We start from the raw sequence: 25540 nt of genomic DNA on the forward strand, positions 1-25540 counted from the left end.
AATTATATGGTTGTAATGGCTGCTATGCTTTCCGAAAGCCGTTTTTAATGGTTTATATTTTGGGTTGCCTCCATTCACCAGTTTCTGCTAAAATGGAGATAATCTGTTACACTATTTCTTAGACAAACGTTTTTACTCATCACAAATTAAGTTTTCATGAACTGTTTTTCAAAATGACACAACTGTTTGATATTGACAAAATGTTTTAATAGCTGTACAATAATAGCACCGGTGCTTTATATTTTGTTCAACACTTTGTGGTGTCTTTATTTTTACAGAAATAAAAACAGCAAATTATATATGCTTTTTTTGTCATCAACTGGCTCATTTGAAGACAACAGAAAGATGGTTTCAAGGAAAAGCAAAAATGGCAGAGGACAAGTGCCAGAGGTAGGAGCAAAGAGTACAAGATCAATGCATGATAATAAAACACTTCTTCAAACATATTTCCACAAAATTCAAAAACCAGTTTGCTTATGTTTGACTTTGGACAGGTGCGTCCTTGAGAATAAAGTCCATTGATATTCTCATGGAAGAGCTGCCAATCTGTACCATGGACCACAAAAGATTTCAGTATACCCATTGAGTAACAGAGGAGTACTTTGAAAACATCATGCGGTTTGAACATACGCAAGCCAAATCACAACCACCGAAACGGAGATAGGAAACTTAGCTGTGGCACGGACTCCATAGTGATGAAGGGAGACCTATTAAGAGGCATTTTTTTTTGTTGAAATGAGAGCATACTAGGTGAAAGCAGTTGACAAACAGTGCCAAGCTTCCCCGGTACTTGATACTTTTTTTTCAATTTTTTATTTTTTTTTTTATAGAAAAAAACACTTTGTTTTAGGAACAATTGTGCAACAAAATATTTTTTTTTTCCCAGGATACAATAAAACAAGCACAATAAACATTTTTTCTTCATAAAAAAGCAATAATTTCTTGTGGTTATTATCTGTTTGTTCTTTTGCTCTGGATACATACAGGCAGACAGGCATCCAATGTCCCATTAAGTCTTTGTGGCTTACACATCAATAAAACCCAAATGTTTTGTTGAATGGGGTGGAGGGGAGCAGAAATATGTATTGCTTCTTTTGGTGCGAGTGGTATGTTCTGTGTTGTTCTTCTAAAAATACTCTTTCCAAATTCCTTTCCAGTGAAGATGTTGTGGTAAAAGATACGTTCTCATGTGCCAGTCAAATTTCTTTCGTTCTCAGGAAAAGTCTTTGGTTGACGAGGGAAAAAAATGTAAAACCTAATTCTAACCAGAACCCACACTTCTGGGCAGGGAATATGCTTTACTGAGCAAAGGAAGCATTGAATTTAAACTGACAGTCCCTCGGAACAATAACTCAGGCCACACACTCATACTGTTGTAGCAGGACCAAACTGAAAGTGTAATGGAGAGGTCTCTCGGATCCGCACAGAGAAATGTCCCTTGTTCCACATGTTCTGTAGCGAGAAAGGTAGAAAATTGTCAGCCAACCACTGTTCCTTGTTGTTTTCTGAAGTGAAAACGAGTGCAAAGTGATCTAGCTGGTCTTCGGCATAGCAGTACCCTTCTGCACTTCCCAGCATGCTTCTGGAGATTTCATTCATCTGGAGGACCACCAGTTTTACAACTTCCTGGGCTTCTGTCTTGCTCGTAATGTGCAACTGCATTCACATAAGAATAAAAAAATAAACGACCAGTTTTAAAGAACTAAATTTGGTTTTAAATTATTTTATACATTCAACAAAAACTTCAGAGGACCTAATAAAACTACAATTCTTTTTGACACCCAATAGCTTGAGCCCAATATACATGTATACTAGGAGCATAACTAGACTTAATAGGGCCCCTGTGCAAAACCGATAGCATGGGGCCCCCTTTGTCCCCAAACCCCATGCGGGTCACATGATTGGGAGCAGGCGAATGGCAACAGAGAGTGCCCTGCTGTGAAGCAGCATCTGGAAGCAGGAAAAAATTACACACGCTTCTGCACACAGTTTTTGTGAGTGAATTGGGAGGTTTCTTTGCTAACTGGCTGCACTTGCAGTTGGGGAGAGGGAAGTGGACGGTCCCCCAAAGCCTCTGGGCCCCCGGTTGCAGGGGGGATTGCTACGCCCCTGAATGTATATTGTATGTGACTTTTTTTTTGCTGACATTTCTAGCCTGCTGCAACAATGTCATATGTAACAGCAAGTCATGAAAGGGATATTAACTATTTCTGCTCTACTGCGGAGCAGCGCTTTGGCACGCTCCTGCGCGCGACTACGGGCGCGCCCCCGTGCTGTCCCCCAGTAGCCCTGGGATCAGTGAACGGGAACATGGTTCCCGATCACCGATCCGTCTCCCCAGCAGAAAAACCAAAGCGCTCTTACAAGAGACTTCATTCTTTCTGCCCGGACAAATTTCTGCATCCCCCTTGTGCTTCCGCTTAGTGAGAAGCACAAGGAGGGGAAAAAAAATATTCAAGGTGGCCATCTTGTGGCCAAATAGTAAAACGACATCTACATATTTTTTACATTACAATTTACACATATAATAACATTAAAAATTAACTGTTTATTTCCCACACCAAAATATTACTCAAAATTTTTAATGGGAAAAAAAATTACAATACAAAAAAAAAAAAAGACAAATAGTTACCTAAGGTTCTGAACTTTATAAATATGCATTTGAAGGGGTATACTACAAACATTTTTTTAAATTATAAGCTTGTAAATAGTGATGGACGCAAAATGGAAAAAATGCACCTTTATTTCCAAATAAAATATTGGCGCCATACATTGTGATGGGGACAAAATTTAAATGGTGTCATAACCGAGACAAACGGGCAAACAAAATACATAGGTTTCAATTATGGTAGCGTGGATTATTTTAAAGGTATAATGGCCGAAAACTGAGAAATCATGAATTTTTTCCATTTTTTTCTTATTAATCCTGTTAAAATGCATTTATAAAAAAATAATTCTTAGCAAAATGTACCACCCAAAGAAAGCTTAATTAGTGGCGGAAAAACAAGATATAGATCAATAAATTGTGATAAAGTTATTAGCGAATGAATGGGAGGTGAAAATTGCTCTGATGCATAAGGTGAGAAATCCCCGCGGGCTGAAATGGTTAACAAGTGATGTTTGCAGTGAGGACATGGTTCTTGGCCATTCATATAACATTAAATAAATCAGAGTTAACCCTCTTTATGTAAAAAAAAACGAACCCTGATTACTACTTAAATTACTTAGCATTAATCCCAAGTCATGCTCGGGATGGAAATCTGCAGGTCAGAGTGGTAAACCTGTGACTGAGTGCAGGAGCTGCAGCAGATATCTCTGTGGTATGTTTTTTTTTTTTTTTCATGTTTTTAGGGTCTAAAAGCTTGTGAAAAAATTACACAGCTTTTAGACCCTAAATCTGGAAATCATCCTAACGCCAGGTAGGTTAAAGGACCACTGTCACAAAAATCTTAAAATATATGTAAACTTATTACAGATAAGAAGTAAGTTTCTTCTAGAGTAAAATGAGCCATAAACTACTTTTCTCCTAGAAGACCATGGAGTCTGCCATATTTAGTTACTTTTAAATAATACCAGTTGCCTGGCAGCCCTGCTGATCTTTTTGACTGCAGCAGCGTGTGAATCACACCTGAAACAAGCATGCGGCTAATCTTGTTAGATCTGACAAAAATGTCAGAAACCCCCAACCTGCTGCATGCTTATTCAGGGTGTATGGCTAAACTTATTAGAGGTTTACAAGGAAATAAATATGGCAGCCTCCACATACCTCCCGATACAGTTGCCCTTTAATGAATGGCATGAACTCTCAAAAAAGTGTGCAGAGAGCAGGGAGGCTGGCCAGCTTCTTTTTATAAATCTTTTTCTAGGAGTGTCTTTATACAGAATAAAGGCCATGCTGAGAATCCCCTATGAAGAGATGGACTAGTCCAAAACCTGTCAGTAATGTCAGATTTCTACTACCTATTATAAGCGACCGCAACATAGGAAAAAAGTAATTTATGGCTCATTTTACCATGGAAGAAATATGTGTCTTGTATGCGTTTACATGTATTTTACATTTTTACACTAGTCCATTAAATCCTGGGGATTCTGTTGTCAGAATATCCGTAGTGGACACAGCAATAAAATCCACACAGAACTCCCATTTCTTCACTACTCATGAAACGTGAACTTTTGTAGGCTGGATTCGCTAAAGTAGTCAGTTGGATAACGTGTGTTATGAGTGTGATTTGCAATGGAGAATGGACAGACTTTACTACTATGCCTGTATACAACGAGTTAGAATAACGCAATCTGTTACAATGCTATACTGTAAACAGGTTCATAGAATGATAGGGTCAGTGTGAGCTGATATGCAGAATTATTCTGCAACACAGGTGAGAACTGTGAACTAGGCCATAGGGAGATTTGCACAATATTGCTTTCTGTGCAGTAAATATGTTTTCTACAAGGTGGCCAGACTACCTATTTTATGAATTTTGTCTCTTTTTTTCACTATGGAGAAAAAAGAGCATAGGAATGAAACCAGTGAAACAGGCTGTTTTTAGATGAGGTAAAGTGTATTATACACCATATTTCACACAATACTTTAAATGATTTAACCACTTCCTGTCCCTATGACGTGAATATAAGTCTCTGCACTCTCCTCCCTACAAAATTTTAGATAACACTGTTTATCTCTGACCTGATAACATTACTACAGAGTTGTAAAGGAATGATAGCAAATCCCTCTCCTCCTTCCAGGGAATTCAATGGCAGAGTTAATTAGTAAACAAGTGTAAACTACACATTCCAGGAGTAGACAGTAGCAGATTGTATACAGTACTTAATTGTTACATCCAATACATTATCAAAACAAATGAACTGTTTAAATAAACAGGAGGGTTAGACAAATAAAATGTGTAGGTTTAACCACTTGAGGACCACAGTCTTTCTACCCCTTAAGGACCAGAGCCTTTTTTTCCTTTCAGACCACTGCAGCTTTCACGGTTTATTGCTCGGTCATACAACCTACCATCTAAATGAATTTTCCCTTCTTTTCTTGTCACTAATACAGCTTTCTTTTGGTGCTATTTGATTGCTGCTGTGATTTTTAGTTTTTATTCTATTCATTTTTTGACAAAATTCATGTCTTTTTTGATGATTTTTTTTTTTACTTTCTGTGCTGACATTTTTCAAATAAAGTAACATTTCTATATACATTTTTGTCCAAATTTATTCTGCTACATGTCTTTGATTTAAAAAAAATCGAAGTGTATATTTATTGGTTTGGGTAAAAGGTATAGCGTTTACAAACTACAAACTATGGTGCGAAAAGTGAATTTTCCCAGTTTGAAGCATCTCTGACTTTTCTGAACACCTGTCAGGTTTCATGAGGTGCTAAAATTCCGGGATAGTATAAATACCCCCCAAATGACACCATTTTGGAAAGAAGACATCCCATAGTATTCACTAAGAGGCATGGTGAGTTCATAGAAGATTTTATTTTTTGTCACAAGTTAGCGGAAAATGACACTTTGAAACAAAAAAAAACAAAACAAAGAAAAAAAAGTTTCCATTTCTGCTAACTTGTGACAAAAAAAAGAAATCTGCCACGGACTCACCATGCCCCTCTCTGAATACCTTGGGGTGTCTACTTTCCAAAATGGGGTCATTTGTGGGGTGTGTTCACTGTCCTGGCATTTTGGGGGTTGCTAAATTATAAGCACCCCTGTAAAGCCTAAAGGTGCTCATAGGACGTTGGGCCCCTTAGCGCACCTAGGTTGCAAAAAGGGGTCACATATGTGGTATCGCCGTACTCTGGAGAAATAGTATAATGTGTTTTGGGGTGTATTTTTACACATACCCATGCTGGGTGGGAGAAATATCTCTGTAAATGAGATTTTTTTGATTTTTTTTTTTTACACACAATTGTCCATTTACAGAGATATTTCTCCCACCCAGCATGGGTATGTGTAAAAATACACCCCAAAACACATTATACTACTTCTCCTGAGTACGGCGATACCACATGTGTGACACTTTTTTGCAGCCTAGGTGCGCTAAGGGGCCCAATGTCCTATTAACAGGTCATTTTGAGGCATTTGGTTTCTAGACTACTTCTCACGGTTTAGGGCACCTAAAATGCCAGGGCAGTATAGGAACCCCACAAGTGACCCCATTTTAGAAGGAAGACACCCCAAGGTATTCGGTTAGTTGTATGGTGAGTTCATAGAAGATTTTATTTTTTGTCACAAGTTAGCGGAAATTGATTTTTATTGTTTTTTTTCACAAAGTGTCATTTTCCACTAACTTGTGACAAAAAATAAAATCTTCTATGAGCTCACCATACACCTAACGGAATACCTTGGGGTGTCTTCTTTCTAAAATGGGGTCACTTGGTGGGGTTCCTATACTGCCCTGGCATTTTAGGGGCCCAAAACCGTGAGGAGTAGTCTGGAAACCAAATGCCTCAAAATGCCTGTTCAGGGGCATAAGCATCTGCAAATTTTGATGACAGGTGGTCTATGAGGGGCCGAATTTTGTGGAACCGGTCATAAGCAGGGTGGCCTCTTAGATGACAGGTTGTATTGGGCCTGATCTGATGGATAGGAGTGCTAGGGGGGTGACAGGAGGTGATTGAGGGTGTCTCACGGTGTGATTAGAGGGGGGAATAGATGCAAGCAATGCACTGGCGAGGTGATCAGGGCTGGGGTCTGAGGGCGTTTTAAGGGTGTGGGCGGGTGATTGAGTGCCCTAGGGGCAGATAGGGGTCTAATCTGATAGGTAGCAGTGACAGGGGGTGATTGATGGGTAATTAGTGGGTGTTTAGGGTAGAGAACAGATGTAAACACTGCACTTGGGAGGTGATCGGATGTTGGGTCTGCGGGCGATCTATTGGTGTGGGTGGGTGATCAGATTGCCCGTTAGGGGCTGATTGATGGGTGGCAGTGACAGGGGGTGATTGATGGGTGGCAGTGACAGGGGGTGATTGATGGGTGGCAGTGACAGGGGGTGATTGATGGGTGATTGATAGGTGATCCACCCACCCACACCAATAGATCGCCCGCAGACCCAACATCCGATCACCTCCCAAGTGCAGTGTTTACATCTGTTCTCTACCCTAAACACCCACTAATTACCCATCAATCACCCCCTGTCACTGCTACCTATCAGATTAGACCCCTATCTGCCCCTAGGGCACTCAATCACCCGCCCACACCCTTAAAACGCCCTCAGACCCCAGCCCTGATCACCTCGCCAGTGCATTGCTTGCATCTATTCCCCCCTCTAATCACACCGTGAGACACCCTCAATCACCTCCTGTCACCCCCCTAGCACTCCTATCCATCAGATCAGGCCCAATACAACCTGTCATCTAAAAGGCCACCCTGCTTATGACCGGTTCCACAAAATTCGCCCCCTCATAGACCACCTGTCATCAAAATTTGCAGATGCTTATACCCCTGAACAGTCATTTTGAGACATTTGGTTTCCAGACTACTCACGGTTTTAGGCCTGTAAAATGCCAGGGCGGTATAGGAACCCCACAAGTGACCCCATTTTAGAAAAAAGACACCCCAAGGTATTCTGTTAGGTGTATGACGAGTTCATAGAATTTATTTTTTGTCAAAAGTTAGCGGAAATTGATTTTTATTGTTTTTTTTTCACAAAGTGTCAATTTTCACTAACTTGTGACAAAAAATAAAATCTTCTATGAACTCACCATACACCTAACGGAATACCTTGGGGTGTCTTCTTTCTAAAATGGGGTCACTTGTGGGGTTCCTATACTGCCCAGGCATTTTAGGGGCCCTAAACCGTGAGGAGTAGTCTAGAAAACAAATGCCTCAAAATGACCTGTGAATAGGACGTTGGGCCCCTTAGCGCACCTAGGCTGCAAAAAAGTGTCACACATGTGGTACCGCCGTACTCAGGAAAACTAGTATAATGTGTTTTGGGGTGTATTTTTACACATACCCATGCTGGGAGGGAGAAATCTCTCTGTAAATGGACAATTGTGTGTAAAAAAAATCAAACAATTGTCATTTACAGAGATATTTCTCCCACCCAGCATGGGTATGTGTAAAAATACACCCCAAAACACATTATACTACTTCTCCTGAGTACGGCGGTACCACATGTGTGGCACTTTTTTACACCCTAAGTACGCTAAGGGGCCCAAAGTCCAATGAGTACCTTTAGGATTTCACAGGTCGTTTTGCGACATTTGGTTTCAAGACTACTCCTCACGGTTTAGGGCCCCTAAAATGCCAGTATAGGAACCCCACAAATGACCCCATTCTAGAAAGAAGACACCCAAAGGTATTCCGTTAGGAGTATGGTGAGTTCATAGAAGATTTTATTTTTTGTCACAAGTTAGCGGAAAATGACACTTTGTGAAAAAAAAACAATTAAAATCAATTTCCGCTAACTTGTGACAAAGAAATAAAAACTTCTATGAACTCACCATACTCCTAACGGAATACCTTGGGGTGTCTTCTTTCTAAAATGAGGTCATTAGTGGCGTTCCTATACTGCCCTGGCATTTTAGGGGCCCTAAACCGTGAGGAGTAGTCTTGAAACAAAAATGACCTGTGAAATCCTAAAGGTACTCATTGGACTTTGGGCCCCTTAGCGCAGTTAGGGTGCAAAAAAGTGCCACACATGTGGTATCGCCGTACTCGGGAGAAGTAGTATAATGTGTTTTGGGGTGTATTTTTACACATACCCATGCTGGGTGGGAGAAATACCTCTGTAAATGACAATTGTTTGATTTTTTTTTACACACAATTGTCCATTTACAGAGAGATTTCTCCCACCCAGCATGGGTATGTGTAAAAATACACCCCAAAACACATTATACTACTTCTCTTGAGTACGGCGATACCACATGTGTGGCACTTTTTTGCACCCTAACTGTGCTAAGGGGCCCAAAGTCCAATGAGTACCTTTAGGATTTCACAGGTCATTTTGAGAAATTTCGTTTCAAGACTACTCCTCACGGTTTAGGGCCCCTAAAATGCCAGGACAGTATAGGAACCCCACAAATGACTCCATTTTAGAAAGAAGACACCCCAAGGTATTCTGTTAGTAGTACGGTGAGTTCATAGAAGATTTTATTGTTTGTCACAAGTTAGCGGAAATTGATTTTTATTTGTTTTTTTTCACAAAGTGTCATTTTCCGCTAACTTGTGACAAAAAATAAAATCTTCTATGAACTCACCATACTCCTAACGGAATACCTTGGCGTGTCTTCCTTCTAAAATGGGGGCATTTGTGGGGTTCCTATACTGTCCTGGCATTTTAGGGGCCCTAAACCGTGAGGAGTAGTCTTGAAACGAAATTTCTCAAAATGACCTGTGAAATCCTAAAGGTACTCATTGGACTTTGGGCCCCTTAGCGCAGTTAGGGTGCAAAAAAGTGCCACACATGTGGTATCGCCGTAGTCAAGAGAAGTAGTATAATGTGTTTTGGGGTGTATTTTTACACATACCCATGCTGGGTGGGAGAAATCTCTCTGTAAATGGACAATTGTGTGTAAAAAAAATCAAACAATTGTCATTTACAGAGATATTTCTCCCACCCAGCATGGGTATGTGTAAAAATACACCCCAAAACACATTATACTACTTCTCTTGAGTACGGCAATACCACGTGTGGCACTTTTTTGCAGCCTAACTGCGCTAAGGGGCCCAAAGTCCTATGAGCACCTTTAGGCTTTACAGGGGTGCTTACAATATAGCACCCCCCAAAATGTCAGGACAGTAAACACACCCCACAAATGACCCCATTTTGGAAAGTAGACACTTCAAGGTATTCAGAGAGGAGCATAGTGAGTCCGTGGCAGGTTTCATTTTTTTTTTGTCGCAAGTTAGAAGAAATAGAAACTTTTTTTTTTTTTTTGTCACAAAGTGTCATTTTCCGCTTACTTGTGACAAAAAATAATATCTTCTATGAACTCACTATGCCTCTCAGTGAATACTTTGGGATGTCTTCTTTCCAAAATGGGGTCATTTGGGGGGTATTTATACTATCCTGGAATTCTAGCCCCTCATGAAACATGACAGGTGGTCAGAAAAGGCAGAGATGCTGGAAAATGGGAAAATTCACTTTTTGCACCATAGTTTGCAAACGCTATAACTTTTACCCAAACCAATAAATATAGGCTGAATGGGGTTTTTTTTTAATAAAAAACATGTTTGTCCACATTTTTCGCGCTGCATGTATACAGAAATTTTACTTTATTTGAAAAATGTCAGCACAGAAAGTGAAAAAAAATCATTTTTTTGCCAAAATTCATGTCTTTTTTGATGAATATAATAAAAAGTAAAAATCGCATCAGCAATCAAATAGCATCAAAAGAAAGCTTTATTAGTCCCAAGAAAAGGAGCCAAAATTCATTTAGGTGGTAGGTTGTATGAGCGAGCAATAAACCGTGAAAGCTGCAGTGGTCTGAATGGAAAAAAAGTGGCCGGTCCTTAAGGGGAGTAAAGCCCTAGGTCCTCAAGTGGTTAATAATGAAACAGATTGTTGGCATGCATTTTTCATGTGCTATAGAAATGTCCTGAGTGCTAAAAAGGTGCTCGGTTCACTTTAAGGAGAAGGCCCAACAAAATGTTACGTCGGAAACTTGGAGTGGTTTCCACCGAAAAGGCTGGGCATGGTAGCTTCTTGGATTGGCGTTGCGTATTGTGTGGCATAACTGTTGGTCTCAGCGACAATTAAGTCGTAGAGACCAGCAGTGATCAGAAAAAAAAATTCTGTCACTGCGGTGAGGGTTTGGCCGGGTGAACAGAAGCCCGCAGGGGGCAGATTACGGCCTGATCTGATGGATAGGAGTGCTAGGGGGTGACAGGAGGTGATTGATGGGTGTCTCAGGGGGTGATTAGAGGGGAGAATAGATGCAATCAATGCACTGGGGAGGTGATCGGAAGGGGGTTTGAGGGGGATCTGAGGGTATGGCCGAGTGATCAGGAACCCACATGGGGCAAATTAGGGCCTGATCTGATGAGTAGGTGTGCTAGGGGCCTATTGCCGGAGGAAGCGTGCGATCCCCGGCAGGTAAGCGCAGAACGACCCGCCGCCAATGTGCGTATTGTGGTCGTTCTGCGGGCCACATTGCCGCTGCCCATCGGCTGTGGGCGGTCGGCAAGTGGTTAATATACAATAGAACGGTCTACATTAAAAAGGATCTGTAACATCAAAAGATCCCCTGGGGGGTACTCACCTCGGGTGGGGGAAGCCTCCGGATCCTAATGAGGCTTCCCACGCCGTCCTCTGTCCCACGGGGGTCTCGCTGCAGCCCTCCGTACAAGATGACATCATTATTTACCTTCCCGGCTCCTGCGCAGGCGCTCTGACGGCTGTCGGCTCCGAACTACACAGAAATACCCGAGCACCGTCGGGTCTGCTCTACTGCGCAGGCGCAAGTTTCCGGCGCCTGCGCAGTAGAGCGGACCCGACTGAGATCGGGTATTTCCGTGTAGTTCGGAGCGGAAAGCAGCCACAGCGCCCCCGCTGGAGCCAGCAAAGGTAAATATTGATTTTTTACAGTCGGGTCTGTCGCCGGCTGTTCGGAGGGCTGCAGCGAGACCCCCGTGGGACAGAGGACGGCGTGGGACGCCTCATTAGGATCCGGAGGCTTCCCCCACCCGAGGTGAGTACCCCCCAGGGGATGTTTTTGAGGTTACAGAGTCTCTTTAAAGCTACTATGTATGAAAGTGGATAAATTGTATTTTTTCACTTTCTTCCTTATTTTCCTTTTAAAATGCATAGAAAATAAGGTAATAACTACGATCAAACATCAGCCACAAAGTCTAATTTGTCCTGAAAAAAACAATACATAGATCATTTAGTTATAATTATTGCTAAAGTTATTGCCAAAGTAATCAGAGCTGAGCTGAACTGTGAAAATGACCAGGGTAGGGAACAGGTTAATCAGTTTAGCCATCTACCTACAGTCTAGTGCAGGGTTTCTCAACTCTGTGGTTTTCTGCAAAACATGCACTGTTGGGGGTACTTGAGGACTGAGCTGAAAACCCCTGTTCTAGTGGACAACAGGCTGACAAGAAAAAAGGCCAAGGACTGAACACTTATAAACAGATACATTTATTACTTGGTGTTATGGGACAATGGCCTTGAAAACCAGAAAATGTTCTGGAATAAAAACCCCTGTGCCAACATATAGGTTAATAAATCCAATAAAAACAATATACTTAGACACCAGCATTATTTCTTTTTACAGTACCTTAACACTCATTTCTTTAGATAGGCCAGTCTCATACTGAGGATATATCCGTAAGGTTACAGAATTATTTTTTTTCCCTTGGCTTGCTACAGTTCTTGATTCCAAAGCCTCTTGGAAGTTTTGTGTCCACTCAACAGAGTGTGTACGGTAGATCCTCTGAGAGTTGTCACATGATTGATCAAGATCTGGGCTAAATGAAGTACTTGTCCTCAGCCCTCTAATACTTCGATATGCTGTAGGTTTTGCTTCTGTTGGGGAACTGTCTACAGAACCTGGGCAGGACTTTCGAGATGCCTTGTAGGGTTGTTTGGGGAAGTCTAAGCTGCTGGTGCGGACACAGTAAGCTTGCCGCTTCTCTGTGATGCGTAAAAGTTCAATCTGGCGGCTGGGAAGCACAAAGTCGCTATCGTACAGCTGCTGTGGTCGGTCATCTTCCTGAGTCATTACTTTGTGCTCATGAGTTTGCAAGACATCAGGCGTTCCATCTCTGAAGCTACGGATGGTCCTCCTGCCACATTCTGGTCCTGAGGGATAAACCAAGTCTAACTCCTTTGGACTCTGGGCTCTGCTAGAATCATAATCACTGTCAGTAGCAAGGAACACTTCAGAAGAACCCTCCTCATCTGATATACCATGTGAGTCTAGAAGAGGAGAAGACTGGTTTGCAAACTTCACATCCAACAGTTCATTGTCAGAATAAGGAGCAGCAAGGAGATCTGTAGGTACAAAGATCAGGATGAGTTCATAATATTTGAAAGTACTACATAGTAGGATGGTATATCGTCCTTACTGCTTCATGATGTACAGAACAAGCAACACAGCAATCTGTATGGGCAACAGTGTCAGAAGTCAAGGTTCCCTAAATATGTCTATAGCCGTATCTATGGGAGGGGGGGGGGGGGGGGGGATAGCTTCCAGCAGACCTGAAGTGAAACTGTTTTGTCCAGAATCTGCAGCTCATTTCCTACTAGGGATGGTCATTTAGATGCTAATACCATAATTTTAACTTGATACATAATGATACAGCATATAAATACTGTACTACCCCTGCTTAAAGTGGTCTAACACCCAGCATTTCAACTTTGCTTTAAAAGATTGCTTACAGCTTATAAACTATTATGCCAGATTTTTTTTTTAGCAGAAATTCACTGAATGGATAAAACATGACATTTTAGTGCTGCATTTAGCTAGAAATGCTCCTCGTGCTTGCTTGTTTAGTTACAAATGTATCTATCTACAATGTAACAAACAAACACTGCTCTGAGAGAACAAAGAGGGCTTCCCCGGCAGGCTTTTCAAAGGTCTATTTGTATTACAAATAAAGATACATTTTGTAACTACAGATAAGAACGGATGCGGATTCCTAGTTAAATCCAACACTAAAATGTCATGTTTAACCCATTCAGTGAATTTCTGCTTAAAAAAAAATCTGGCATAATAGTTTGTAAGCTGTAAGCAATCTTTTAAAGCAAAGTTGTAATGCTGGGTGTTAAACCGCTTTAAGAAAACCTCCCTCGACCCCTCACTACCCTCCAACTACCGTCCTATCTCCCTCCTCCCCTTTGCCTCAAAACTCCTTGAGTGTCTGGTTCACAAACACCTGACCCGGTACCTCAATGCCAACTCCCTGCTAGACCCACTGCAGTCTGGATTTCGGCCTGCCCACTCAACCGAAACAGCTCTCACCAAAGTGGTCAATGACCTCGCCTTAGCTAAAGCCGAAGGCAAATACTCCATTCTCCTCCTCCTTGACCTTTCAGCAGCTTTTGACACAGTGGACCATCCACTACTCCTCCAATCCCTCAGCATTCATGACCTCGCCCTGGCCTGGCTCTCATCCTACCTCTCCAACCGCACCTTTAAGACCTCCCTCAATGAGTCCTCATCCACCCCCAACCACCTCTAGGTAGGAGTACCCCAAGGCTCGGTTCTTGGCCTCCTACTGTTCTCCCTGTACACATCCTCCATGGTTATTCACTATCATCTGTATGCAGATGACACCCAGATCTTCCTCCATACCCCTGACCTAGCCACCACTACCATGGACAAGGTCTCCTCCTGCCTATCAGTCATCTCCTCCTGGATGTCTACTAGGTTCCTGAAACTACACCTGGACAAAATGGTATTTATGATCTTCCCACCCTGGCCATCCCAGACCCTCCCAGATGTAAATGTCACTGTTAACCACACTACCATTCGCCCTACCTCTCAAGCCCGCTGTCTGTGTGTCACCCCGGACTCTGCACTCTCCTTTAGCCCCCCCCCCCCCCCACACACACACCCAACACCAACTTCCACCTCTAACATCTGCAAGATCTGTCCTTTCCTGACCTCTGTCACCACCAAACTCCTCATCCATGCCCTCATAATTTCCCGCCTTGACTACTGCAACGCTCTTCTGTCTGGTCTCCCTATGAACCGATTTGCCCTGCTGCAGTCCGTCATGAATGCGGCAGCCAGATTTATTCACTCCTTCCATCGCTCCACCACGGCGGCTCCCCTCTGTGAATCTCTCCACTGGCTTCCTATCCAGTTCAGAATCAGATTCAAGATACTGTGTCTGGCCTACAAATCTGTAAACAAAACCTGCCCAACCTACATTTCCAATCTTACCCAGAGGTACACACCTAGCCACTCACTCCGCACCTCCAATAAACTTTGCCTGACTGACCCCCCCCCCCCCCCATCACCCAATCCCATGCACACCTCCAGGACATCTCAAGAGCAGCTCCAACACTATGGAACTCCATACCTCCCCCAAGTAGGGTTTCCCCCTCCTTCAACATCTTCAAGAAGGCCCTCAAAACTCTCCTTTTCACTCTGGCTTACTCCCCCCTTCCTCCTAACTAGTGCTCTAACCCCACAGTTAAACTCTGGTCCCCTATCTTTCATGTCCCTTCCTGTCAATATAGATTGTAAGCCTTCAGGAAGGCTCCTCCTCCTCATGTGTCCTACCTGTTTCACACACCTTCATTACCGTACACCCATCCTATGGATCTTAGTGAACTCTTCAATGAGCTCTACTTGCCTAATCTCCATGCTCCCATCCAGTGATTGACTAAGCATTACCTTGTACTCTTACTGTGCTGCGTGATCTGGTTTTCATATTCCTGTATTGTCTTATTGATGAATGTCACCCCTAAGTATTGTCTGTATCCTTAAAGGAACACTATCAATACTCAAGTGTTCTAAAATGCCAATGTAAAAATAATGTCTAAGTAGCTGTGTAAACATTTTCCTACTTTTCATTTTAAATGTTAGAGGCAAATTCATTGTGTATAGGTTGTAGCAGTATTGGAACAATTCATTGGCGAAAGGGTGCTTCAATTTTAAACTGCAAATGCTGTTCTTTGCATGGGGTGAAACTACAGAGTTATATGAAGCTTTGGTGTCAGATTTCACACCATTACAAAAAAGATACATTTCCTCTGCTCTCCTGCAGACAGCTTAGTCAGAGAGAAAGGCAGCTACAGTCACACAAAGGGTTAACCCTCTTGGCGGTAACCCCGAGCTACACTCGGGGTAGACGCCGCAGAGGATTTCTCTGCCCCGGGAGGGATTTTTTGAATAAAAGTGAATTTAGCCTTTGTAGCTAGCACTTCGCTAGCTACCACTGTCCCCCAAGTCCCTCCACTCTTTATTGATCGCCTCAATCGTCGCCATTATAGTATCCCTCCCCGATGGCGCTGCCTCTCCAATCAGCTCCAGGCTTCGCTATGGGGAGGATCGGAATTGCGCATGACATCAGACGTCATGTCCGATCGTCGCCATAGCGACGACTGGAGCTCATTGGTGAGGCTGTGGCTCTCGTGTGATCGCAGCTAGGTAGCGTATAGCGTCAGTGATCGGGGGATCAGAAGGGTGCTGGGGGACTTGAGGGACAATGGTAGCTAGCCTAGTGCTAGCTACAAAGGACAAAACTACTTTAATTAAAAAAATCCCTCCTGCGGACACAGCCTCAGAAACTGCTTACCTCCAGGAGGGTTAACACAGATGTAGTGTGAGGGATTCCCCCTCCCCTCATGATTTACTGGCCAATCACCCTGCTCAGCTTGGCCGTCAGTTTTGTGTGAAAGTATTTTGATACCCGTAAACAACGATGTAAGCAGTGAAATATGTACACCAGCACTTCCCAAATCATTCCTATCTCAATAGAAAAAAATGTTAATCGATAGTGTTCCTTTAACTAATGACCAGCTATGTAATATGCGATAAATAAATAAAAATAATAAATAAATAGACCAATCAAATGAAGCAGTATTTGGTCAGTCCATATCCAAACTGCATACCTTTGCATCAACTAATTGATCTACTTTTTTTTTTAAAGGAATTATAGGCATCTATTTTGATTTTTTTAATCATTTTATACATAAAGCTTGGCTAATTGTGTGTTCCAAACAATTTGGTTACATGATAAAGTCTCATATTGTTGTGGGGTCCCCACCTGCAAACACTGTCATATTTACACAACGTGCACACAGGTTGTGTCCAATTGTAAAGGTGTTTCCTATCAATTGATTAATTTTGGAACTAGTAATGTTATCTATGTTATCAAATGCAATACTTTCTGTTATATGTTCAGTATGTGGGTTGTAACACTTGCCCCCCTGAGACTGTGCCAATACCTCAAATGTAACCATTTTGCATGCATGAAGGGAACTGACAGGCCTTTCTTCTTTCTATGGGGCTGTGAAAAAAAGGGGAGGGGGGTGATATTGGGGTTGGAAGATAATTTGTAGCAAAACTTCAGCTGGATTTTTGATCTGGAGACTCAAAGGCCTGTCAGTCTCAATGCTTGTTGGTACTTTTATCTACTTTTCAACACTTGATTAGAATGTTCTACATTATATGACCTGATTTTTGTTTTACAGCATTGTACTATCAGGAACTGACTTTTCGGTTTTCAATCCTTCGTTTTATGTATAGTGGTGTACTGTTTTATGATATGTCTCATATCAAGGGTGGGAGGAGTTTTGGGATATATATATATATATATATATATATATATATATATATATATATATATATATATATATATATGGTACATACAAACACACACACAAGCACGCGTGCGTGTGTTTGTAAAAACAGTTGAGTCTGAAATATGTATGCCTTGTTACTATGATGTGGCTTGTATAAATCCATGATCGGAGATACAGTTTGAGTAGTTGTCCTTTTTCTACTGTATATAAAACTATCTTGGCCATCCTTACATATATCAAAAATAAACAGGACTATTTGCAGTGTTTACAATTATTTAGGAAGGGGGAAAATGTCAAGGTAACCAGTGGCAATGCCCCTTCAAGAAGAAGAGAGAGCAGTTTTCTATTAAAGAGCATGAACAGCCTTCTAAGAACATGGTGTAGATCAGCTCACTCACCAGGATTAAGCTTCCTTTTGGTTTCAGGTGACGGAGTTGGAGATGGAAAGTAGTCTAAATGAGATGAATTGGACTGAGGTTTTTCCTTCAGAAGAATGTCCCCACTTACACTGAGAAACCAGGTGAGTGGCACAGTACATGACGGCTGCTTGTACCTGGCATGCTGAAGAGCATCCATCAGCCATCTTACTTCTTTCCAGATTTCTTCCATTTGCTGTATGAGAAAGCAGACAAAATTAACAGAAAAATAGTCAACCATTCTTACCATTTCAAGTAAGGTCTTTTTGCTTTTTCTTTGCAATAACCGTCAAGGAACTCAGAAGATCATAGAGCATTATGTTCTAATCATGAATGGTTAGTAATCTTAAACTGTTATGGTAGATTGTGCTTTCCGTATCTTACTACCTGTTGGAAATGTTGCAGTTTCCTGAAATGTCTCTGTGATATCTTTCTCTACCTCTTTCTACTGAATTCTAACCCTGCAACTGTTCTATTCCACCTGTGGGTGGTATCTTGTGTCAGAACATTTATATGATTCCTTTGTTCACCAGTAGATGGATCTCAGCACCACTACATCTGTAGTTTCCCAGGCCATCAATAACATTCATACTGGAACTGACTGTACAAATGATAGTAGTCTGATTATTTCATGTCTGTTTGTGGCCTTTGCTCTGTGGCTCTGTTAACTGGGTACCTTCAGACATAGCATTTACCTGTAATTGGACAAGAGGATGTCATACTCCTCCCCTCCCCGAGATGCCAGAGTCTTGCTACACCAGAGTTTTGGGTTCAATTCTTCAGGTTGTATACACTCTGCATGGTCCCTAATCTGATTCCATGCAATAGCCCAAAAACATATTGTCAGAGCCAGTAGAGTATGACCATGATATGGATGCAAAGATACAGCCCACTGAGTGGAGTCATCACTGTACTTAGATTTTATTAATTTATGTACTGCCAGCAAATTCTGTGGTATTTTACTATTTTAAAAACAAGAACACACAAACTTAGTAGTATGCTAAGACATAAGACCGAAACACTATATCCATCCAAAGATTAATTGAAGCTTTGCTGAAAATACTATATTTTAGTATTTTGCAAAACAAAACAAATGCTAAACGTTTCCGTTTCCAACCCTAAAGGGGAAAAAAATGATTTTCTGTAACCCAAGATGTCAAATAAAAAAAAAGCAGAAGAATTAAAATTGCAGGCTCAACTCCACAGGAGCACGGCCTGGTCAGACCAGACGACTCCTGCAATTGCCTCCCAACCAATAGCCCCATTAGCCAGAGGACACATTGCCATGATAAATAAATGGCACAGAGACGTCTGCTCCAGGCAGAATCCGTACAACGCTCCTTCACACACAGAGTATCTCCCTGGCTTCCTCTGTGGGACTTGGCAACGTGAAGTTTGTATTAGTGGTAAAAAGGTCTCCCAGCCTTGATCCTGTTGGCTGGTGCAGCCATACACTTACATAGCTATCAAAGCTTTTATTAAAATCCCCTCCTGCATACCCTCTGAGTGCCAGCAAACTTGCCTTACTCAAGGGGAACTGATTGCTATTACTTACCAGAGGGGCCGCATCAGTGCTGCTAGACAGCAATGGCAAAACACCCTTGGTTTTTTCTAACTAACAATCATTAAGAAAAACACAAAAGAATCTAGTAATCTGAACTGTTTATCTCATGTGGCTCACAAAATCACAGTGGTAGGATTAATGGCACCTGTGGGCAGGCAAATGTCCTACAAACTTACAGATACTGAAACGTTATAGATTTACCCAGAACTAACAAATATTATGGTATGCGTAGGCGAGGCCCACAAGCCTTTTTATCAAATTACTTCTACAATCTTTGCTTCACAAGCTTTCTGCATGTGACTTATTTATAAAGGATTTACATTTTTTTGCTATTGCATTTCAAAGCCAAGTGTGAATGAGATATTTTATTTATTGGGCAGACAGCGCGCCATTCCCTTCCCTATTATTAAAGTTTATGGATGCCTGTCAATAATGTAGGCTGCTATTTGGCTTAATTCATACCTGTGTTTATGCCGCAGAAAAATGGCTGTTTTCTCCCAAAACTAGAGGAAATTTTGTTCTTATGAAATGACCTCATGTCCATTATTTGGTAGTTCTATAATTATCTAAATAGCTTCACCGTACAGTATGTTTACTTACAAAAGATTATCAGTTTGAAGACCACTCACCACATCTTGGGTATATGATTTTATTTTCCCTTTCATCCAGCCAGAGAACACACAGCCACACAAAGCAAAATGGTGACTGTTTATCAGCATTCATGTTCATGACTGAAAAATGACAGTAGTGGCTTTAAACTATTTCAAACTATTTTATTTCCTGTACTTTTATCATTTAGTGCCCATCAGTCTTCAACTTTGTGCAGCCAGAAGCTGGTGTGCTTTTCAGTCTCTATTACTGCAGCCAGAGATTGGTATGTTACTTGATCTCCAATTCCGTGCAGCCAGAGATTGGTGTGTTTCCCGATCTCCAATTCCCTGCAGCCAGAGATTGGTGTGTTACTTGATCTCCAATTCCCTGCAGCCAGAGATTGGTGTGTTTCCCGATCTCCAATTCCCTGCAGCCAGAGATTGGCGTGTTTCCTGATCCCCAATTCTGTGCAGCCAGAGATTGGTGTGTTTCCCGATCTCCAATTCCCTGCAGCCAGAGATTGGTGTGTTACTTGATCTCCAATTCCCTGCAGCCAGAGATTGGTGTGTTTCCCGATCTCCAATTCCCTGCAGCCAGAGATTGGTGTGTTTCCTGATCCCCAATTCTGTGCAGCCAGAGATTGGTGTGTTTCCCGATCTTCAATTCCCTGCAGCCAGCTCTTGGTGTGTTTCCCGATCTCCAATTCCGTGCAGCCAGAGATTGGTGTGTTTCCCCATTCTCCAATTCCCTGCAGCCAGAGATTGGTGTGTTTCCCGATCTCCAATTCCCTGCAGCCAGAGATTGGTGTGTTTCCCCAATCTCCAATTCCGTGTAGCCAGAGATTGGTGTGTTTCTCAATCTCCAATTCCCTGCAGCCAGGGATTGGTGTGTTTCCCGATTTCCAATTCCCTGCAGCCAGAGATTGGTGTGTTTCCCGATCTCCAATTCCGTGTAGCCAGAGCTTGGTGTGTTTCCCCGATCTCCAATTCCCTGCAGCCAGAGATTGATGTGTTTCCCGATCTCCAATTCCCTGCAGCCAAAGATTGGTGTGTTTCCCGATCTCCAATTCCCTGCAGCCAAAGATTGGTGTGTTTCCCCAATCTCCAATTCCGTGTAGCCAGAGATTGGTGTGTTTCCCGATCTCCAATTCCCTGCAGCCAGGGATTGGTGTGTTTTCCGATCTCCACTTCCCTGCAGCCAGGGATTGGTGCGTTTCCCAATCTCCAATTCCGTGCAGCCAGAGCTTGGTGTGTTTCCCTGATCTACAATTCCCTCATATGCTGGGCTTTTCCTAGGTTGGTGGGAGAGGAAGGTGGTTTGTGGGAGTGAATTGGAAGATTACCAACCCCATATTATAGGGTGGCATCGATTTATCGATTACATTATATTCTTTTGGGATGGCCCGAGGGAATTGTGCCGGGAGTTTATTGATGTCCTTGATAACAACTCTTTGAACATTCATCTAACATCTACTATCTCAGATTCACAGGTTGACTTTCTCGATCCTCAACTCACCATGGGCAACAATAATCGCATCCACTTAAATCTCTTTTGAAAACCAACAGCAACAGTTTACTACATTATCAAAGTTGTCACAAACAGAATCAGAAAGACAATCTCCCCATTGGCCAATTCCTACGGTTGAGACGAAATTGTACCGATTTCAAAGATTTCCAACAACAATCACAAGATCTGACTATACGTCTTTGTGAACGTGGCTACCCCAGAAAGGTAATTGCTCGAGCATACCAGAGGGCAAAAAATTCAGATAGAACCGAACTGCTACACACTAAAACAATTGGATCTGATCAGACCGTTCGGTTTATCTCTAACGTTAATAACCAATGGTCGGAGCTTAGACAACTACTGAACAAACACTGGCCAAAACTTTTATTAGACAGTCATTTGACGTCTGTGTTGAAAAGTATCCGTCCATGAGTTGTAGGAGAGCCAGAAATGTATGTGACACGGTATGTAAGAGCATATACTAGAGATGTACTGTACCTCTGGGTAGGGGCTCTAGACTCAAAGACCCATGTGGTGACTGCTCGATTTGTCAGTATATGTGGCCCACCTTTTCAGTTTCCAATAGCACGAATACTAACAATTTTAAGCCCCATCAGTACAATAATTGCAAAACTAAAGGAGTTATATATTTAGTAACCTGTAACTGCCCTAAACTGTACGTAGGTCAGACCACCAACCAACTAATTAACTCTAAACACCTGCAAAAGATTCCTGAGGCTTTTAAAAACTCCCAGCCTGGTTCATTACTCAAAACCGCAATCATGGGTAAGACTGCCGATCTGACTGCTGTCCAGAAGGCCATCACTGACCCCCTCAAGCAAGAGGGTAAGACACAGAAAGAAATTTCTGAACGAATAGGCTGTTCCCATAGTGCTGTATCAAGGCACCTCAGTGGGAAGTCTGTGGGAAGGAATAAGTGTGGCAGAAAACGCTGCACAACGAGAAGAGGTGACCGGACCCTGAGGAAGATTGTGGAGAAGGACCGATTCCAGACCTTGGGAGACCTGCGGAAGCAGCGGACTGAGTCTGGAGTAGAAACATCCAGAGCCACCGTGTACAGGCGTGTGCAGGAAATGGGCTACAGGTGCCGCATTCCCCAGGTCAAGCCACTTTTGAACCAGAAACAGCGGCAGAAGCGCCTGACCTGGGCTACAGAGAAGGATGAAAGCAACTTTTGCATGTCATTCGGAAATCAAGGTACCAGAGTCTGGAGGAAGACTGGGGAGAGGAAAATGCCAAAATGCCTGAAATCCAGTGTCAATTACCCACAGTCAGTGATGGTCTGGGGGGCCATGTCAGCTGCTGGTGTTGGACCACTGTGTTTTATCAAGGGCAGGGTCAATGCAGCTAGCTATCAGGAGATTTTGGAGCACTTCATGCTTCCATCTGCTGAAATGCTTTATGGAGATGAAGATTTCATTTTTTAGCACGACCTGGCACCTGCTCACAGTGCCAAAACCACTGGTAAATTGTTTACTGACCATGGTATTACTGTGCTCAATTGGCCTGCCAACTCTCCTGACCTGAACCCCATAGAGAATCTGTGGGATATTGTGAAGAGAAAGTTGAGAGACGCAAGACTCAACACTCTGGATGAGCTCAAGGCCGCTATCGAAGCATCCTGGGCCTCCATAACACCTGAGCAGTGCCACAGGCTGATTGCCTCCATGTCACGCCGCATTTAAGCAGTCATTTCTGCAAAAGGATTCCCGACCAAGTATTGAGTGCATAACTGAACATAATTATTTGAAGGTTGACTTTTTTTGTTTTAAAAACACTTTTCTTTTATTGGTCGGATGAAATATGCAAATTTTTTTAGATAGGAAATTTGGGTTTTCATGAGCTGTATGCCAAAATCATCAATATTAAAACAATAAAAGGCTTGAACTACTTCAGTTGTGTGTAATGAATCTAAAATATATGAAAGTCTAATGTTTATCAGTACATTACAGAAAATAATGAACTTTATCACAATATGCTTATTTTTTGAGAAGGACCTGTATATGCCTGATGTCTCTCTTTGAAGATAACCTGCCATTGCCCTTCTGGGTGGCTTATACTTATGTAATTAACGTATCCCGATGTGATGTTACAGTCTATATTATGATTGGTATTTTTAATAATTTATTTGCCACTGAAAAATCCTTTTTGATTGTCCGGGCCACCATACGCTGGCCAGGGATGGGTTACATGGTATGTGTGTGCTTCCGCCCACAGTGCAGTGGACGTTTATGCACGCACTTCCGCCCACACTCTAGGACTTCGTTTATGTGCGCCTCGGCGCGATTTCTCACGCTGGTGATGACGCACTTCCTCTGCTGTCCAGCGTGAACTTCCTGCGTTCCACCCACAGGAAGCGCATGATTACATACACCCCTGTACGCAATAATTTCCGCGTCCCGGCCAATCAGATTCACCCCACCACAGTATAAAGACGGGGAAACTACCCACAATCCCCAGCTCCTGACGACGTGGTCGCATAGAGCGTACCACGCGTGGAGCCACTCCACCTGGATATATTGCTGCTCCTCACTGCAACGCTGACCCGTTGTAGTATTACAGCCCACTGTGGCCCTCCTCATCTTTTCCTTTGTTATGCTTGCTATATCATCCATACCCATGTCATTTGTCACTTGCTGATTTTGTCATGAGCATATACCTTTACACTCTAGCACTTTATGTTGGTGTCACTTTTATTGTTCATGTGCACTGGCACTTATTGGCACTAGCCACTAGTATACTAGACTTGAATCTTTATCATGTATCTGGGGCTCATTTGAACCCCAGGTTATGTGGCGCAGCGCAGGTATTTATTATATGTGAGGTGAGGCGTGTTATTTAATCTTTGACATTATTAGGTGTCTGACTTTGTTTCCCTTGATGGGTTTTTAAAGGAATACGATCGATTCACATATTTTTTTCAATTGACACAGGAATTGTTTGGGAAGTGCTGCTAAGTACTGGTGTATACATTTTAGTAGCAACTTCTTTGTTTACTGTTAGCAAAATACCTTCAAACTTTACTGACGCCAAAACTGACAGCTGACTGAGCCATGAGGAGAGGGGAAATTCCCCTCACACTTGATTAGTTAACTATGTGTAGCTCTGTGTGTGACAGAGAAGAGAGCTCCCAACAGCAGCAGCTCCTGTGTCCTGTGTTTCTGACTGACATGTCTGAAGAGAGCAGAGGAAATGTAACTAATTGTCACAGCTTTTCATACTGTTTTTGCTTTCAGGGTTTGATATGTTTGATATTCGCTTTCTGTAGTCTGATATGCAACTCTGGCTGTGCATTGAAGCAGACACCGCTTCTGCAATTGATTTGTCCCAATATAGCTAAATCCTACCCTCAATAAATTACAGCTTTTGCCTCTGATATTTAACATGAAAAGTAGGAAAATGTTTACACAGCTACTTAGACATTATTTGCACACTGTCATTTTAGAACACTTGGGTATCAATAGTATTCCTTTAAGTGTTTTTAACTGTGTTTTCATTTGTGGCATAATAAAGATCTATTGTTTATACATTTTCAATGGTTGTGCATCGTATATATGTACAGGTTGCTTTCCTCTCTAATTCAATTCCCTGCATCCAGAGATTGGTGTGTTACTTGATCTCCAATTCCCTGCAGCCAGAGATTGGTGTGTTACTTGATGTCCAATTCCCTGCATCCAGAGATTGGTGTGTTACTTGATCTCCAATTCCCTGCAGCCAGAGACTGGTGTGTTACTTGATGTCCAATTCCCTGCAGCCAGAGATTGGTGTGTTACTTGATGTCCAATTCCCTGCAGCCAGAGATTGTTGTGGTACTTGATGTCCAATTCCCTGCAGCCAGAGATTGGTGTGTTACTTGATGTCCAATTCCCTGCAGCCAGAGATTGGTGTGTTACTTGATGTCCAAATCCCTGCAGTCAGAGATTGGTGTGTTACTTGATGTCCAATTCCCTGCAGCCAGAGATTGGTGTGTTTCCCGATCTGCAATTCCCTGCAGCCAGAGATTGGTGTGTTTCCCGATCTCTCAATACCCTGCAGCCAGAGATTGGTGTGTTTCCCGATCTCCCAATACCCTGCAGCCAGAGATTGGTGTGTTTCCTGATCTCCAATTCCCTGCAGCCAGAGATTGGTATGTTTCACTACTCCCCGTATGCCAGAGATTGGTGTGCTTCTCTTTTTCCAGTCTCCTGCAGCCAGCGACTGACAAGGCACATAATATTTATATCATGCTTTT

General features: G+C 42.4%; 1 protein-coding gene across 8 annotated transcripts in view; it reads right to left on the reverse strand.

The window, feature by feature from the left end:
• Positions 1-221: 221 nt before the first annotated feature.
• Positions 222-25540, reverse strand: part of LOC137524482 (ankyrin repeat and fibronectin type-III domain-containing protein 1-like) — a 747681-nt gene continuing 722362 nt past the window's right edge. For all 8 annotated transcript variants that reach the window (XM_068244405.1, XM_068244403.1, XM_068244402.1 and 5 more), the window contains 3 exons: positions 17610-17823; positions 12230-12945; positions 222-1656 (listed from right to left, as the gene is read on the reverse strand). In XM_068244405.1, coding sequence (XP_068100506.1) covers positions 1366-1656; positions 12230-12945; positions 17610-17823 — 1221 coding nt within the window. In that variant the 3' untranslated portion in view covers positions 222-1365. The remainder of the gene's footprint in view (positions 1657-12229; positions 12946-17609; positions 17824-25540) is intronic.

The sequence above is a fragment of the Hyperolius riggenbachi genome, chromosome 7 (assembly GCF_040937935.1).
Source record: "Hyperolius riggenbachi isolate aHypRig1 chromosome 7, aHypRig1.pri, whole genome shotgun sequence".
NCBI classification, from domain to species: Eukaryota; Metazoa; Chordata; class Amphibia; order Anura; family Hyperoliidae; genus Hyperolius; species Hyperolius riggenbachi.